Genomic DNA, 17601 nt, shown 5'->3' on the forward strand with positions numbered 1-17601 from the left:
GACAACAATCCGTCCAGGCCCTGAGGCAGCAAAGCAGCCCCAAACCATGATGCTCCCTCCGCCATGTTTTACAGTGGGGATGAGGTTTTGATGTTGGTGTGCTGTGCCTTTTTTTCTCCACACATAGTGTTGTGTGTTCTTCCCAAACAACTCAATCTTGGTTTCATCTGTCCACAGTATATTTTGCCAGTAGTGCTGTGGAACATCCAGGTGCTCTTTTGCAAACTTCAAACGTGCTGCAATATTCTTTTTGGACAGCAATGGCTTCCTCCGTGGTGTCCTCCCATGTACTCCATTCTTGTTTAATGTTTTCCTTATTGTAGATGTGTCAACAAAAATGTTAGCATGTGCTAGAGATTTCTGTAGGTCTTTAGCTGACACTCTGGGATTCTTCTTTACCTCATGCAGCATTCTGCGCTGTGCTCTTGCAGTCATTTTTACAGGACGACAACGCCTAGGGAGAGTAGCAACAGTGCTAAACTTTCTCCATTTGTAGACAGTCTGTCTTACCGTGGACACATGAACATCAAGGCTTTTGGAGATACTTTTGTAACCCTTTCCAGCTTCATGCAAGTCAACAATTCTTGATCGTAGGTCTTCTGAGAGCTCTTTTCTGCGAGGCATGGTTCACATCAGACAGTGCTTCTTGAAACCAGTAAACCCAACACAGGTGTGTTTTTTTTTTAAGGGCAGGACAGCTGTCAGCAACACATCCAATATCATCATACTGATTGGAGTCAAGGTTGGCTCACTCCTGGCTCCAATTAGCTCTGGGAGAAGTCATTAAGCTAGGGCCTCACATACTTTTTCCTCCCTGCACTGTGAATGTTTACATGTTATGTGTAATTAAACCATGGCAACATCTAATGTTTGTGTAGTATTATGTTCAGCAGACTGTGTTCTTCTATTGTTGTGACTTAGATGACGTTCAGAGCACATTTTATGCCCAATTCATGCAAAACTCCACGTAATCCCAAGGGGTTCACATAATTTTTCTTGCAACTGTAGCTGGTGCCTCTGTGACTGAAGTTGCCAATTTATTTGCTGTGTTGCGAGGTACAGTATCAAAGGTTATTATGGCAAATACACTCACCGACTACTTTATTAGGTACACCTTGCTAGTGCTAAGAAAATTTCCCCCACACCATTACACCATCACCACAAGCCTGAACCGTTGATCCAAGGCACGATGGATCCATGCTTTCATGTTGTTTATGCCAAATTCTGACTCTACCATCTGAATTTCGCAGCAACCAGTTTGCCCATTCTCCTCTGGCTTCTGACATCAAAAGGCATTTTCGTCCACACATCTGCCGCTCACTGGATATTTTCTCTTTTTTGGACCATTCTTTGTAAACCTTAGAGATGGTTGTGCATAAAAATCCCAGTAGATCAGCAGTTTTTTAAATACTCAGACCAGCCTGTCTGGCACCAACAACCATGCCACATTCAAAGTCACTTAAATCCCCCTTTTTCCCTATTTTGATGCTCGGTTTGAACTTCAGTAAGTCGTCTTCACCATGTCTACATGCGTAAATGCATTGAGTGGCTGCTATGTGATTGGCTGATTGACTATTTGTTTTATTAGTATTAAGTGCAGTCTAAATGGTCAACTGACCAAAAGAGACAAGAGGACATTGTGCATGGATTGTGGTCCGGAATAGGCAAACAAAAGTGACTGCAGAGCTCAATCTCAGTCCCATAAAGACTGAGACTGAGCTCAACAGTCCTTTTTGCAGCTGAAGCACAGTTGGAAAATATTACAATCCCAAAATACTACTTTTTGCTATCAAGAAAAATGTTCTATCCTCTTACTGGTAACCGTATATGCTATTGGTATATAGTACTGGTCTTGCCTGATGTACCCATGAATGGACTGATGTACCCCTTTATGACAATCTTGAGAAATTCCATTCCATTTAGATTTATATTTATCAATATACCTATGGTTTTTTAATAAGCATGGTGATATTTATTAAATAAATCATCAGCTGTATATATTTTCAGAAATTAAAGGGTCATTACACCCAAAATTTACATCTGGAGTCTTCGTATATGCTGGAGAGCTAAGCAACCTTACAGATTCATCCCTCAGTGCCATTATTATTATTATACAGTATTTATAAAGCGCCAATAGTTCGCTCAGCGCTGTAAATTACAAAGGGGGACAGAACATGTGACAGAACAATACCAATACAATGCAAAACATGAGGGGATTGAGGGCCCTGCTCTTTCGAGCTTACAATCTAGGAGAGAGGGGAAGGTGGTACAGGAGGAGATAGCTGTGGGGGATGGAGTGGTAGGAAGAGTGGAGGAGGTCGGCAAGTTAGCAGGGGGTGGGGAAGGCTTCCCTGAAGAGATGGGTTTTCAGGGTACGCCTAAAGGAGAGGAGAGTATATATATTTTTCAGAAATTAAAGGGTCATTACACCCAAAATTTACATCTGGAGTCTTCGTATATGCTGGAGAGCTAAGCAACCTTACAGATTCATCCCTCAGTGCCATAGTTGGTGAGACTTGTGCTTGGTTTGCACACCCATTACAGAAAATGGGGGTTACACCACCTGTTATATTTTTAGCTAGAGAATGCACTTAATAAAAATGCATCGAGGTAAGAGGGATAAGGGCCCGTTCACACGTGAGCCTACTGGAATTGCGGGCAGAATTGCACATGAAAAAATAGCGATTCTGCAGCATCGCTCAGGTGTGAATGGGGCCTAAGCTAAGGTTTATGGAAACCCACCAGATGACTCAGCCCATCACACTTTATCTTCAAAGTGTAAATCAAGCCAAAGAAATGGCATTTTTCTAGTTTTGGATAGAAAATGGAAAGGTTAGGACTTCTGTCACATTTTTATAGATGTCTCTGTTCCCGCTTGGAAGAGTCACTTTCTGCTTGTCCCGGTGACCAATGTCAAGGGGGCTCAAAGTGAGAAACAAAAATCCAATTTTTTTAGTTGTCCCAGGAACAAAAGGGACACTTGTTCTGGTGACAACTGTTTAAGGACTCGTTCACACTTGTAGCTATTGTTGTTGCTCCTCTGATGAGCCATTCACAGTGGATCATTTGACAAGTGGTGAGGAGGCAATATGTTGTACCCTTGCTGCCTATTTTAACCCCCTAAAATGCTGACCCACTGCACTGCAAATGCATACATTGGCAGTTGTCTGTCTAACGCTTAAACAATGGTTAGACGTTTAACATATTTTAACTAAAATACCCGATTTCAGTGGACTGACCTGTTGGACATATTTAGTTACTGTAGACCAGAATACTTCAACGGGCATCCAATCTGCAACTGTCAGATAACCAAGATAAACATGTCTGCTATGTTATGACAGATCCACATTAATCTGCACAAGCAGTGACATCAAATTACCACCCTGTATATGTATATACTTACCAACTGTCTGCACAGATTGGATGTAATTGTACGTTCTGTGCCTGGACTGAGTAACCAGATGAGCTGGACATCTGTCAGTAGAGTTACTGGATGACCAGTGCGTAAACTGACAGGGATCAATTGACAAATGGATAATTGTAACCGTCTACAGTACGTAACACAGTTTTAACCTGAGCATTTCTGACTGGTGCGGTTTAAACACACCAGCCAGGGGTGGACTGACAACTCATGGGGTCCCCCGGGCAACAGGGGATCATGGGGCCCCTGTGTCCTTGCCCACACTCAGAAAAGCCTATGAAAAAGGTACCAGGGGCATCTCATGGGGCCCCCTACTGACCCTGGGCCCCCGGGCAGTGCCCGAGTTTCCAAATGGTCAGTCCGCCCCTGACACCAGCAAATCTACTGGGATAGAAGGACGGAGATAAAACATGCAATGATAGGTTGTAGCAAATTCTAAGATCATACTAATCAGAAATTGCCATTAATGAACACCAGTCATGAATGATAGATGTGGGCTGCAGCTGCTGACCTTTCCTGAAAATGGTAGTTGGATATAGTCATGAGTTACTGACCTAAAATAAGAATGTGGCAAAAAAGGACAGTTTTTTTATAATGCATACTGTACTGTACTTCCATGACCCAGCATGAAAAGTATAGGATCAGCCATGACATGTGGCAGCTAGCATTTTTTGAAAGGAGCTCAACAGTTGTGATCCATATATTTTTCTTGGGGTGGGTTGGAAAAACCATCTGCTGGATGAGGATTCTGTAGAACAGTGGGGATATAAATGCACATACTTTTTTTTTTTTTTTTTAACAGCTAAACATGCATGGTTATGTCAGGACCTTTTTTTAGCTAAGCATGCATGTTAATGTGCTGAGCAGACATCTGCAGTGCTGGCTTTATTTTCAAGGAACATTTGGTCTGAAAACTATCCTTCTGCTTTTGAGTTTGGATGGGCAAGAGGTGTCTGAGGAGGTGGTAAACTAACTGATCGTTTATTAATCCGACCAATATTTTGTAGACTGCGTGACAATCACCTCCTATCTACAAATATCAGACTAAACTAAAACCTGGATCTCCAATTGCATTATACATTTTAAGTATAACTCTCATTTCTGTATTAACTAGCCATACTAGATAACCACAATGTAATTTCAGAAGGGCAAACCTTTTCAAACTGTGAAAAAAAGTTTATTGTTTGGGGCCGAATGGTTTTAAAAGGCACATAAGAAAAAAAAGAACCGTGAACATTCAGTCCTCCTCGCCCTTACATAGCTGGTATGAACCAGGAAACAAATGCTCTTATCCCATAATGCACAATAAGTGTTCTCATTTTTCTCTATGCTTGTCCCCACTGCAAGGACTGGAGGTAAAAGAGATAAGTGTTATATGTAAGGTTTCTTTGGATATTTAATTTATAGCAATAGTCTTAACTTGTACCCTGGCCAAAAGTGAAGTTACCTGATGAGATCCTGGGAAAGTTGAGGATCCAATATTTTAGAAGTAGATATGACTGCACAGTGCAAGAGCATCTTCATGGGAGATTTGGGCTTCTTAGATTTTCCAGGATCTTGCTGTAAAAGACGTATGACTTCACCCTCAACTAGGTACTGGGGTGTGCAGTAAGTGTATTTTATACTTTCTCCTGGTTTTATTTTTTGGAACTCTTAATGCAGGGGTCTCCAAACTTTCTAAACAATGGACCAGTTTATTGTCCTTCAGACATTAAGAGGGCTGAACTGTGGCCAGCTGGAGTGGAAATTTTCCTTGCATCACTAAACATCTCCACATAGGCACAACATGGTATCATTGGGAGAAATAGTGCCCCAATGTTGGCGTCAGTTGGAGAAATGGTGCCCCATTGTTGTCAGTTGGAAGAATAGTGTTTCCTATCAGTGGGTGGAATAGTGCCCCAAGGGCCAGATAAAGGCATGCAAAGGGCCGCAGTTTGAGGACCACTGTCTTAATGTCTTGTTTATACATTGGACCAATGGACTAAAGAATAAGCAGAGCTCATATTTTGATGCAAGGTCCGCATTAATGAAAACACAAAAGTATCTTTAATGATACCAAAAGGATTTGGTTTGAAAATAGTGGGAAATTGAGCCCACATACATGTCTATGCAAGCATACAATAATAATAATGCCTTTTTCTGTTAGCTAGCAGCTAATCAGAAAAAAATTGGTTCTGACATTTGAAGAGACCAATAGCAAAAAATGCGTAATGGATGTGTTGCCTATATTAATGGTAGCTGTGAAACACTAAGCTTCTCCGGCTCTGCAGCCTCCTCATTAGGTGGATACCCTCCAAATGATGCTGTATATGAAGATATTTGTACATGCAGAACACAATAATAGAGCAAATATCCGCACAGCACTTGTGTACTGAATATAATGCAAGATATTAGTTTATTTCTATTAGTCCTTAGTACCTATACTAATAAATTTCAGCATTTTATACTAAAATATTTACATAGCACATATGAAATGAATACACCTTTCCTCCAAGACCTGTCCAGCAGACTTAGTGCTATCTGACTGGCTGTGAGTCAAAGCCTTTGTGACATTCAATTTGCAGAGCATGCTGGGATATTTATTCAAGAAGGAGTGGGTTGGAAACACCAGATCCAAAGTGATCCCTAAGATCACTGGTGAAATGTGAAAAGCCTCTGGAGGGGAGCTTCAAGCAACATTCAGGAGATTTAGGAGAGAGAGTACCACACCAATGGTTTAGAGTCTGAATAATTTTTTTTTTAATAAATCCATTGCGTTTGAGGGGGTTCTAATGGATGTTCTTTATCAGTACTATGGGTTAAATGTGTATCCCTAAAAAGGCAGGTTTCAACAGATGATCCAAGGAGTCTAGGCAACAAATGGGTAATTGTGACAAGATGTGGGCTAACAGTCAATCATTGTTAGAAACAACGTTTTCTGTAATATCTATTGCCATGTTCCTAGCTAATTACAGGCCATTTTTTCCGAACAAGAAGGAGGTCTAGGATGGTTAAAAAGAGTTTTGGAAACCCTCAGTAGATATCCCATTACATCCATAAACACTAAATCCACCTTAATGTTAATTTCTTCCATTAACTTCAAAGGCATCGTGCTCTGAAATTCATCACCATAAAAAGATTTCATTAAAATTTCATTGAAGCAAAAACTCAATTTTGTTCATTCCTAGTCTTCATCTAACCACACACACACTGGGGTTAATTTACCAAAGGCAAATAGACTTTGCGACTCAATGCATGCTGGCTTAACAAAACACCAGTGCTCTTGTTAGAAAAAAAAGCTAATTTTGAGTGTGTTTTTGTACTAGCATTTTTTTTTCTGCCAGAAAAACCCTCTCAAAACGCAAAACAGAAGTTTTTTTTTTCCTGCTTCTAAATGCTGAGCTTAAAAACACCTCTAGACTATGTGATGTGAATAGACACATTGGATAAGTTTAGTTGCTTCTACAGGCAAAATACTAAATTCTAGAAGCAACGTTTTCTAAAGCCAGTGTGCATGGAGCCTGCATGTACAGTTGCACTTGCAAGGGAATTTGCTCTAGAGCTTAATAAATGAGGTGAAGCTTCATAAACAGCATTTTAGTCAGGGCCTGGACTGAGCAAAGCTAAAGGGCCAGCATGACTGGGGCGTGCAGATGAGGCGGAGCGTGTATTTGGGTGGGAGTATATGCAGAAAGTAAGGGGGTGGTTACTCACCTGATTGGAGCACGCAACCTGGAGGGGTGGTCTTGCCAGGTTTAGGAGGGGGGATGGGTCTTGTCGGGGGTCTTGTCGGAGGTCAGTCGGCGCTTGTGTCAGCACGGGGGTGGTTTCTCCCGCCCTCCCTCCCTGGAGTTTTTCGTGTTTTGTTTTGCTGTTTGGGTTATGGTTTGTTCTTTGTGTTTGTCCTGTTGTTTGTTTTTGTGTGGGTTCCTTGAGTTTGTTTCTTGCCTGGAAAGGCATTTGTGTCCTGAGGTGTTTGTCTGTTTTGTTTTGCCATGGCAGCCGGCAGGGATCGATGGGTCTTTTGAAGGCGGTGCTGGAGTGACAATTTGGTGGATTATGTGTTGGGCCCATATGGGTGTTCCTTCCTAATTATAAGATCACGTTGGTAATGTGGGAGTTTATTGGCTGTATCTGGGACTACGTAACTGTAGTATTGTCCCCGAGGCGGTGTAGTAGAGGCTAGGGGCCTTTTCATTGGGTGTCAGATACAGCCGAGTTTTGGATGTGAGTAACGGTGCCTTCAAAGACCTTTGACGCGGTTGGGATTATCACTGTCAGTTATTATTTGAGTGTACTGTGAGAAGTGTTATGTTAAAGTTATGTTAAATAAATGGCTGCTATGGCCGGTTTTACACCAAAAGAGAGTCGCGTGTTTATTTAGGCGGGGAAGGTAGAAGGGTGGTGGTGGTTTTATGGATTAGGGGTAAGTATTAGCCTCGATATTCTGCATGTCCAACAGTCATGCTCACACATGATTGGATAGTGGAAGTCAGCAGAACTTGCCCTCATTTACTAAGCCCTGGCGCAAATTCCCTTGCAGAGTGCAATTGTACTTGCAAAGTTCAAAGTCTATTTGCCTTTAGTAAATCAGCACCACTGAATCTCAAAGTCTACTGCAAAAATACTATGTACAGCATTACATGTATACAGTACATATAGATACATCTAATTATCTTTTTTTCCCCTCCTACAGATACCTATGGAAAGCTTTCTCTTTTGAACGCTGTGGGACAGGAATTGTCGTGCTGTAAGACATCAGTACGTAGGGGTCAACCAAACCCAGTCTACAAAGAAACGTTTATCTTCCAAGTTGCCCTGTTTCAGCTCACTGACGTCACGCTGATGATTTCAATATACAACCGGCGTACAATGAAAAGGAAGGAAATGATTGGATGGATTTCACTGGGTCAGAACAGCAGTGGAGAGGAGGAGCAAGTTCATTGGCTGGAAATGAAAGAGTCAAAAGGCCAGGAAGTCTGTCGATGGCACACACTGCTGGAAGCTTAATGAACCCTTCCTCTCTCTAGAATTTGTAGCATAAAAGGAAAGAAGTTCAACTTGTGCTGAATAATTGCCTTGATTACCTGTGGCATACCCTGTCACCATGTCAAATGGAGGCGTATATTTTTACTGCGCTATCATTTCTGGTATAAAGCTGTCATGACAGTTTTACACCATGTCAGATTCCACTACAGATATTACAGGAGCTGAATAGCACATTTCAACCTGAAGACTGCAGTCGGAGCACGTACCCAATTAAAGAAGAACTATACTAAGCACAATTCACATCTAATATGAGCACATCTCAAAACCCTAATGCTGTTTCAGAATGATAACCTTTTCTGTGGCCATTGTTCTTTCTAGCCGTTTATCTACTCTGTCTAATAGGGAGAAGAGCATCGATTTTGGTAACATTTTACTAAAGGAGAAACTCTGTTTCTCTCCTTGAGCTACTTAGATGAAATGTGTTTGAAAAAAACTTAAAAAAAAAAAGATCTACTCAACTAAAGGGATGTTTTTTGACACAACAGGTCCTGGATAGTTGATAGGAGCTTTTGCACCAATAGGAGTTATTTAAAGGTGAAGTTAGGTAAAAAAACACTTTTTTTTTCTATAAGTAGTGAAGTATGCCCCACAATGTGCAGGTGTCTGGATTCTGAACAAAACTTTACTGTAGGGATGCCCTGTCCTCTTCCTGCTGCTGTATAACCTGCTGTAGTATAATCATGAGCTTTTATCAAGAAAGGGAGAAAGGGGGCATGTTTCTGTTGGGTCACCTTTAGTGCAGTTGAGCCCGGAGATCGCAAGCTGTTAATCCCCACGACGCTAGAAGTTCAGCAGCAGGAAAAGGACAGGACAGCCCTGCAATGAAGATTTCTACAGAATCCAGCAGCATACACATTCGTGGACATACTTTCTTACAGGTAAGTAATGTCACTAAAGCTGTAGATAACGTGTTGTTTTATCTAAACTTTGGCTTAAAAAAAAAAACAGGTACACTTTAATTCAATCTTTCCTATTGACTGCAATGCATTTTGCCAAAATCTCTTGATTTTTTCTGGAATTTCTAAGAAATGGATACTCTCAGTTTTGCTTATGTCTACTGCCTGGAAAGATTGACATAAGCCTAGTAGAGTCATGTTATTTATGGATCTATGGTGTGTGGAGAAGGTGAAATTCCTATTTAATTTGATGCTTTATGCACCTTATTTTTCAGTCCTCATAGCTGTAACATTTATACACATTTGGAGTTGCAAAAATTAGGGCCTGATGTTACTATTCCTCCTCAGTTCTGGCTTGTGACACTAGTAGCAGCTTTCCTTAAAGCTGAGCTCCACCCAAACAGGGAAGCTCCACTTATTTGCCTCCTCCCCTCCTTTCACTGCCGCATCTGGAACTTTTTAGGGGGGGTACCTGGTTTTGACAGATGCCTGCTACCACTTCTCTGTGGTGAACTGAGCTGGAATTTCGCCCCCCCCCTCCTTCCCCCTGCAGACATCTGGGACACGTCACAGGTCTCAGAAGACTGGGGGACCAATCTCAGGGTGCAGCACAACTTGCGCATGCGCAGCAGGAAACTGGTTGTGAAGCCTTAAGGCTTCACTTTCGGTTTCCCTCACTTGCAATGCTAGCGCCGGGAACCCAAAGGCTAGTGAAGAATTAGCCTAGATGATGATGGCACTGCACCCTGGACAGGCAAGTGTCCTTATATTAAAAACCAGCAGTTACAGTATTTGTAGCTGCTAACTTTTATTTTTTTTTGGGGGTGGGGGGCCTGGACTTTCTTTTTTAAGCTGGCCTCACACCTTGTTTCTTTTTTCCATTCAGCCTGTAGGCGCTAAACAGTATGGATGGATGAGTTCCTGCTGAGATTTTGTATTTGGATGACCGTCAGCGGCAGCTGTCTGAATACCTAGAGACTGCATCTGATAGGATGCATCCACTGGAAGGCTAAAAAAATCCTAGTAGGTTCCTTCAACAAAAGTCGACCAAACAATCAACTGTTGTCAACCACTCACTGAGCAAATTTCAGTTGGTTCATCAGGAACCAGTGAAAATTTGCTCAGTGTATGACCAACCTAACTGTTAGTGATGATGATGCATGGAGGGCAAGATCAGAGAGAGAGTGTGGTTCCCAAATTCCCAGTGACCTCATGCAGGTCAAATAGAATAAGGACAACTAATCCCTCACATTGTATTGCTCTACAGAAGTCAAGCTGTGAATACAGTAGTAGAAATGGGCATCTTTATATTTTTTAAACCTTTTTTTTTTTTAATGCTAACCATTGCAGCAAGAGTTAGAACGCCATGTGCTAGCAGCACATAAGAGAGTCGGCCCACCGCTCTCTCAAACACAGCATCTTCTGGGCTCACCAGTGGTCTGGTATGCCTTCCAGAACATTGTTACAGTCAAAAGTACCCTTGCTGTGAGCAGTGCTTTTGATTGTAGCATTGTTTGGAGGGCATGTCAGACCACTGGATAGCTAGGCTGCTGCATGTGTGTGAAAGCAAACAGCCAAACAGAGGAATTGGGGATCAAATTAAAAAAGTGTGCTGTTGGTGGGGCCTGACATTAGCCTCAATGCTTTTTCCTGCATGTGCAAAAAGGTTTACTTTAAATTTGGGTGGTCCAAACATTTTTTTGTGCATATTTGACTTAGGGTTGGGAGTTAGAGACCTAAAGTATAATAAGACTGCTCCTGAATAGATGTACAGTCCATAAGTATTGTCACCTTAGGAAAGGAGGGTCATACTGGCAGAGTCACAAGGTAAAAATAAAGGAACAAAAAGCCTAAAAGAAGAAAAAAAGAATCCAGCCAGCACAGATATGGATTGATAAACTGCAATATATTTAATGTTTTGCTCTTGGGTTTGCATAAACTTTAATGTTTGTAAAAATGAATATGAAACATGATTTTGTCATACTCCATCTAGTAATTTTTCTGGAGTGCTTGAAGAACTGAACTGACTATAGTATAGCTAGGCCTCCATCTTTGGAGTGGCCTTTAGCAGGTAAATCGTTTTCTCTCAGCTGCTATTTTTCACATCCACAAATCTAATAATTCCAGCCAAGAACTTCTGCTGTCTGCCTACTAGGACTGTGCAAAGAATGTATTGAAGGAATTCCCCAGGGACTAAGTAAGTGGGAATTCTTTCAATATCTTTTCTGCAAGAGCAGAGAGGGTACAGGCAATGGAAGAATACACAAAGTACCTTCTGGAACCAATTAAGTTCAACTTTTCTTTTTTACTTTGAATCTTTAAGACATTCTACTGTGACAGAGGTGGCAGTATATTCCACACTTTTTTACCCTGGAGGCTTCAACAAATACTTGGGTAAAAAGGTATAGTCAAAGTCATGCCCTTACTTTGACAAAACCTTTTGATTTTTTTGCATATGTAATAATTTCTAGCTAACCGCGCAATATGTTTCTTCTCATTCTGTACTCAACTGCAGCATCCACTATACACTATATAAGACATATATTCTTATATATATATATTCTTATAAAGTACTCCAGTTAACACACTGGGGTTGATTTTTCAAAGGCAAATAGATTGTGTACTTTGTACAGTGCAGTTTCACCAGAGCTTAGTAAATGAGCGTAGTGCCACCCTCATGAGGGGTGCTGTGTTTCTAGGTCTCCCTAAACTCTGCACAGTTAGGCAACACACATTTTCCACACTTTCATCCATTGTCATTGAACATTCCATGAGCTTGGTTTTTGTTATTTTATTAGGGGAAATAATAGGGTAATAGGGATTATGGGATGCCAAACTTCCTTCCTATTTACAGAAACAGATCCTAGACTGTCCTTTTCCTTGAAAGCCGTCAGTCTTTGTGGATTAGTAGCAACAGTCCCTTACGGGAAAGAGACTTGCAGCCCCCCTCTGAAAATCAGCTTGACTTGTACACTACATGCAGAGATCTCTCCTCTCCCCTGTAGAGCTGCTCCCAGTGCCGCAGCCTGCAGACACTACCAGCCCTCCTGGCTGCTCTGAAGATCTCCCAGGACAAGGATGAAGAATTAAGCACAGCGCTGTCCTTTGAAATCTTGATGCATGTTACAGTCTCTCCCCTTGTGAATCTCAGGGTGTGCTGAAGTACTTACTCTGTCCTCCTTGCTCCCACGACTCCCAGGCCTTGATCCTGTTCATGCTGTACTGCTGAATGGATCCTCTTGAGCCAGCCCGGATGCCAGCCCACCTAGACCTAAGGGACCCCTTCCAGGCTACCGATCGTCTTCTCAGCATTCCACCCTTAACCTGACTCCCCAGCCAGCCTGACTCTCTCCTATGTATGGGCTGGTCCACCACTCTACCAGGGCCTCCAAACCTGGGCATGGTTAGACTCCCTTAAACATGCAGATTAGGTCTCAACCGCTTCCGCCTACTGGCTTCTGAAAGGTTCCCATGGTCCTCCAGTACCAGGTGGACGTGATAGAGTCCCAACCTGTATAAACCATCCAGCTTGACCTGCAGTAACCCGCCCTTAATCACAGGCTCACATAGTTACAATGAGTCATACACAATAGATTTGCCTATACTATTCTAGTAGCACACTAGAGAGTGCTACATGAGGTAACGCTTCACTTTGCAAAGAATACCCAATCACATGCAAGGAAAATAAAAAAACAGCATTTTTGCTTGCATATAATTGGATGATGGAAGTCAGCAGAGCTTCTTCTCATTTAATAAGCTCTGGAGAAACTGCACTTGCAGCGTGCAGTTGCACTTTGCAAAGTGCACAGTCTATTTTCCTTTAGTAAATCAAATCCTATGTTTTTGGTTTCAGGATCAGGGGTCATAAGTCACCTGAATTGGTGACTTAACAGGAGGTAAAGACACTTAAAGGCGATACTAACAGCAAGAAGAACCTGAAAGGGGTTCCAACTCTCCATTACACTATCCAAAACAGTCAAAAAAGGTTTGACTGGAGTTACAATTGAGACCTGTCCTCCATTAGGTCTTCTACCTATGAACTTTGATATGCACCATATCAGCTTTAATATGTTTAAAGAGAACTCCACCTTTCTGACTATGTTTCATGTTGCTCCCATATTTAGGGTGCAACATAAAATGGTGTCACAGCCTGCAACCGCCTTCCCCCACTTACAGAATCCAAGGGTCCATCTCACCACCACCTCCTGCCATTGTTTGAATTTGGTATGGCTGTATGTGGCTTCGCTGTCATTTATTCACAGAGAACTATGAATTAAGTAACTACAAGTCCCATCTTCCACAGTGGTAGAGGGACTTATAGGTCTCAATGGACTACAACAAATGCAGTGACACCACCACACTTGAGGTCCATTGCTACTTCCTCCACTCCTGCAACTAAAGGTCCATACCTCAGTGAGCAAGAGCTTTGCACCCATCCACTGATTGTTGTTGCATTGCTTTGTAGGCTCCAATACAAAAAAATTAAGTGCACATGTTTAAATTAATCAATACGGTTGCACTTATTTTTTTTTTAAAGGTAGCCTATGTTTTTTTATGACATTTCAAAAGTTGTTTTAATCATTTTAAATCAGAATTCAGTAAAGAATACCTTTCATGAAGGTTCAGGCTCTTCTGTTATGGGTTGAGAGTTGTTCCCAGTTGTTCTCCTGCATTGTCATCTTGACATAAATTCCCCATTTGGAGAATACAAGTGGCTATGCCAACACACATTACATAGTCATAAGTCAACCATTGTCACTATCAGGAAGCTGGTCTGGAGCAATGATGGTCAGCTGGTTTGAGAGCTCATGTAGAGAGGAAAAGGCTGAAAAAACTGCAGGATATGGTAAACAGGATAAAAAGCTCAACCTGGTATTTTATGAAAAAAATGCACTTGTTTATGATAATCTGTGGTTTTGCTAACTAAAGCTTTACCAGTTGGGATCTAGGACTACTTTAATGCATGCCTTGTGCACTGTATCTTGGTGAATGTAATCACCTTTTTCCCCATTTCCCCATTCTGTTGATGAGATCTGAGGATAGGTTTGACAACCAAGGGTGACGTTGCATTGTATTAGTTTTAGATGGAGTGATCTATTAGTGTATCAACTCCCTAGTGGATCCTTCATAGTAAAATCTGAAGACACATGAAGGAACCAAGTCGCCAGAACACCATGCATCTTCAGAATAACATCCAAAAATGTATTAAAGCGATCACATCACAGAAGAGTATAGCAACGTTTCAAGGTCATGCAGGACCCCATCACTGGGCATGTGATGCCTGATGAAGGGCTCCTGAATGGCCCCAAAATGTGCATTATGGGAATATTTTACTCAACATTAAGGAACCTGGTAGCTGAACGGACAGATCACTGGTTTAGGGTTAGAGCTGATGTCTCTCTTCATTCAGGATCATTAACAGTAGATTTGCAACAAGAATGGGGTGGGGGGTTACTATATGAGCCCGTTGTTGAGGCTCAGTTACAGGTGTGATAGTATCTTTACAACCCCATGACAATGTAAAGAAACAAATATTTTATTGCTACATCTCATTGCAACAAAAGTATCAGTACAAGAGTAAGCAGTCCTTTATGTATAAAATAGCACAATATTTGGTCAGGGTACTTCAGAAATTATATTTAATAACTCAAATGGTTTGTGAAGCAATGTGAAGAGACAAGAAATAACCTAAAACAACTTATCTACATATATATAAGAATATGATTTCTCTCTCATACAGTGAAAATGGACTTTTGGAATTCTCACTACTATCACTTAGTAATTTATTAACACTGCATACAATACTGCATGTAACACAAATTGTCTTCTACGCAAGTATTTTTAATTACATGGAATGTCTTTGATACAGATTTAGATTTAATTCTATATTTTCAAGCTGCATGAAAAGCAATAAATAAATTGCTTTACGTCTTTGGCTATTGTTGTCTTTTTTAACCAAAATTCACCATTACTCCATCCATCTATACCAGCCTTTCTCAGCCAGGGTTCTGGGAACACCTGGAGATTTTCTAGAGGTTGCTGGGGGTTTCTTGGAATGGGAGAAATTTCTCCCAGATAACTTCCCACTAATATCAAGAATCTTTTTAGCTGTCTGTAAGATAGGAATTCTAGCCACTAACCACCAAGGTAAGGAGCATTCTCCCAATTGACCACCAATGTAGGGGCATTCCCCCCACTGATCACCAATGTAGGGGCATTCACCCCACTGATCACCAATGTAGGGGCATTACCCCCACTGATCACTAATGCAAGGAACATTCTTCCCACTGACCACCAATGTAAGGGGTATTCTTTCCGCTGTTCAAGAATTTAAAGGGCATTCTTCCCACTAACTACCAATGTAAGAATCATTCTTCCCACTGACCACCAATATAAGGGGAATTCCTCCCACTGACCACTGATGAAGTGGTATTCTCCCCACTGATCAGCAATGTAGGGGTATTTCTCCCACTGACCACCAATGTAGGGACATTCCCCCCACTGACCACCAATGAAGGGGCATTTCCTCCACTGACCACTAATGTAGGGCATTCCTCCCACAGTCCACCAATGTAAGGGGTATTCCTCCCACAGACCACCAATTTAGGGGACATTCCTCCCACTGACCACCAATGTAAGGGACATTCCTCCCACAGACCACCAATGTAAGGGGCATTTCTCCTGATGACCACTAATGTAGGGGCATTCCCCTCACTGGCCACCAATGTAAGGGGCATTTCCCTCACTGGCCACCAATGTAAGGGGCTTTCCTCCCACTGACCACTAATGTAGGGGCATTCCCCTCACTGACCACCAATGTAATGGGCATTCCTCCCACTGACCACTAATGCAAGGGCATATCCCTCACTAACCACCAATGTAGGGGACATTCCTTGTACAGACCACCAATTTAAAGAGAATTCTTCCGAATGACAACAAATATAAGGAGCATTCTTCCCACTGACAATCACACTGATGCTCAATGAGCTGTAGATATAGTGATATTAATAGGGGTTCCCTGAGACCAGAAAGTTATTTTAAGTGTCCCTCTCTGTTTAAAAGTTTGAGAAAGCTTGATCTATACTGAGAGACTGAATTATGCCCTTCTTTATTTTTTTATTTTTTTTCCAAAGGTGGGCACAGGTGTACCTCACAATAATTAACTGTAGTGTAGGAGAAATTGAGCACAAGGAAGAACTAAGATGTCTGTAAAGTCTGGCTACTCATTAGATTCAATTAATCAGATTTGATTTGTTATTGTTTATAACAAATCTTTATTTTACAAAACAAAAAAATGGAATACATTGTGCATCCATGACACTGTTGTTACAGTGAAATCAGGGATTTTGAAAGAGAGCAAAGCAGTAGCCTTTCCCTTTGAGATTGTGTCTCTCTAGTGAATCTTCATATGATTCACCTGAAAAGACAAAGGGACTAGGGGTTTTATATATATGTGTGTGTATGTATGTATATATATATATATATATATATATATATATATGTATATATATCTGTCTAGCACTACCCCCTTAAGAGTCACTAAAGTTTTAGGTCCCACTACAGTCCTGCACAGCCAGGCAACATGCATTTCCTTCACACAGACTTGTATCCAGGAGACAGTAACCAGTCCTTGAGCTTGTTTTTTGGATTTTATTTGGGGAATATAAACTTGGATGGGGTAAGGGGGGTATGGCATGCCCAAGGGTAATGGCAACTGAGGAAAAACTCCTTACCAACTATATACAGTACAAGTCTCTTAACAGCAACACGTCTCCTGGAGAGCTAGCCAGCATCTCCTGGTGTACCACCCAAGACCATAGAAGAATCCTTTTCTCACCCAGCTGTATTGGGTGAATCCCTGGGCAGGGGATCCAGTGCCTGTCTCTGCAGTGTGAAACAGTCCTGGGTAAGAAAACAAATCCAGTTTCCCACTAGAGTGCCTTTTTCTGGTCCACGGGGTGCAGGTCTACTCACTCAGTCCTTCTCCTGTGCTGCTGGTGGATTGGTGGCTGCCACCAGGACTCCTAGCTGGGCCACTCCTTCCTTGTTGCACAGGTGGTCCTTGCTCTGGGGCCAGTGAAGACCTTAGCTTTCCTCCCTGCAAGGTTCTCTGCCAGGAGGTGAGCTCCTCTCCATCTGGGCCCCCTCCCAGGCTCCTGCTCTCCAGCCTCACTTCCTCTCAATTTTCCACCTGAACTCTATTGCTGAGCAGGCTCTGTCACTTTTAAGGGTTATCCTGGCCCCATGTCAAGCCTC

At 41.9% G+C, this 17601-nt stretch overlaps 1 protein-coding gene across 4 annotated transcripts in view; it reads left to right on the forward strand.

Moving 5' to 3' along the window:
• The window catches only part of SYT16 (synaptotagmin 16), a 141507-nt gene extending 126235 nt beyond the window's left edge, over positions 1 to 15272 (forward strand). For all 4 annotated transcript variants that reach the window (XM_089687479.1, XM_089687481.1, XM_089687482.1 and 1 more), the window contains one exon: positions 8097 to 15272. In XM_089687479.1, the coding sequence (XP_089543605.1) occupies positions 8097 to 8410 (314 nt within the window). In that variant the 3' untranslated portion in view covers positions 8411 to 15272. The remainder of the gene's footprint in view (positions 1 to 8096) is intronic.
• The last annotated feature ends 2329 nt before the right edge of the window (positions 15273 to 17601 follow it).

Source organism: Staurois parvus, unplaced genomic scaffold (genome assembly GCF_062004578.1).
Source record: "Staurois parvus isolate SC_StPar_1 unplaced genomic scaffold, SC_StPar_1.0 ptg000426l, whole genome shotgun sequence".
Taxonomy (NCBI): Eukaryota; Metazoa; Chordata; class Amphibia; order Anura; family Ranidae; genus Staurois; species Staurois parvus.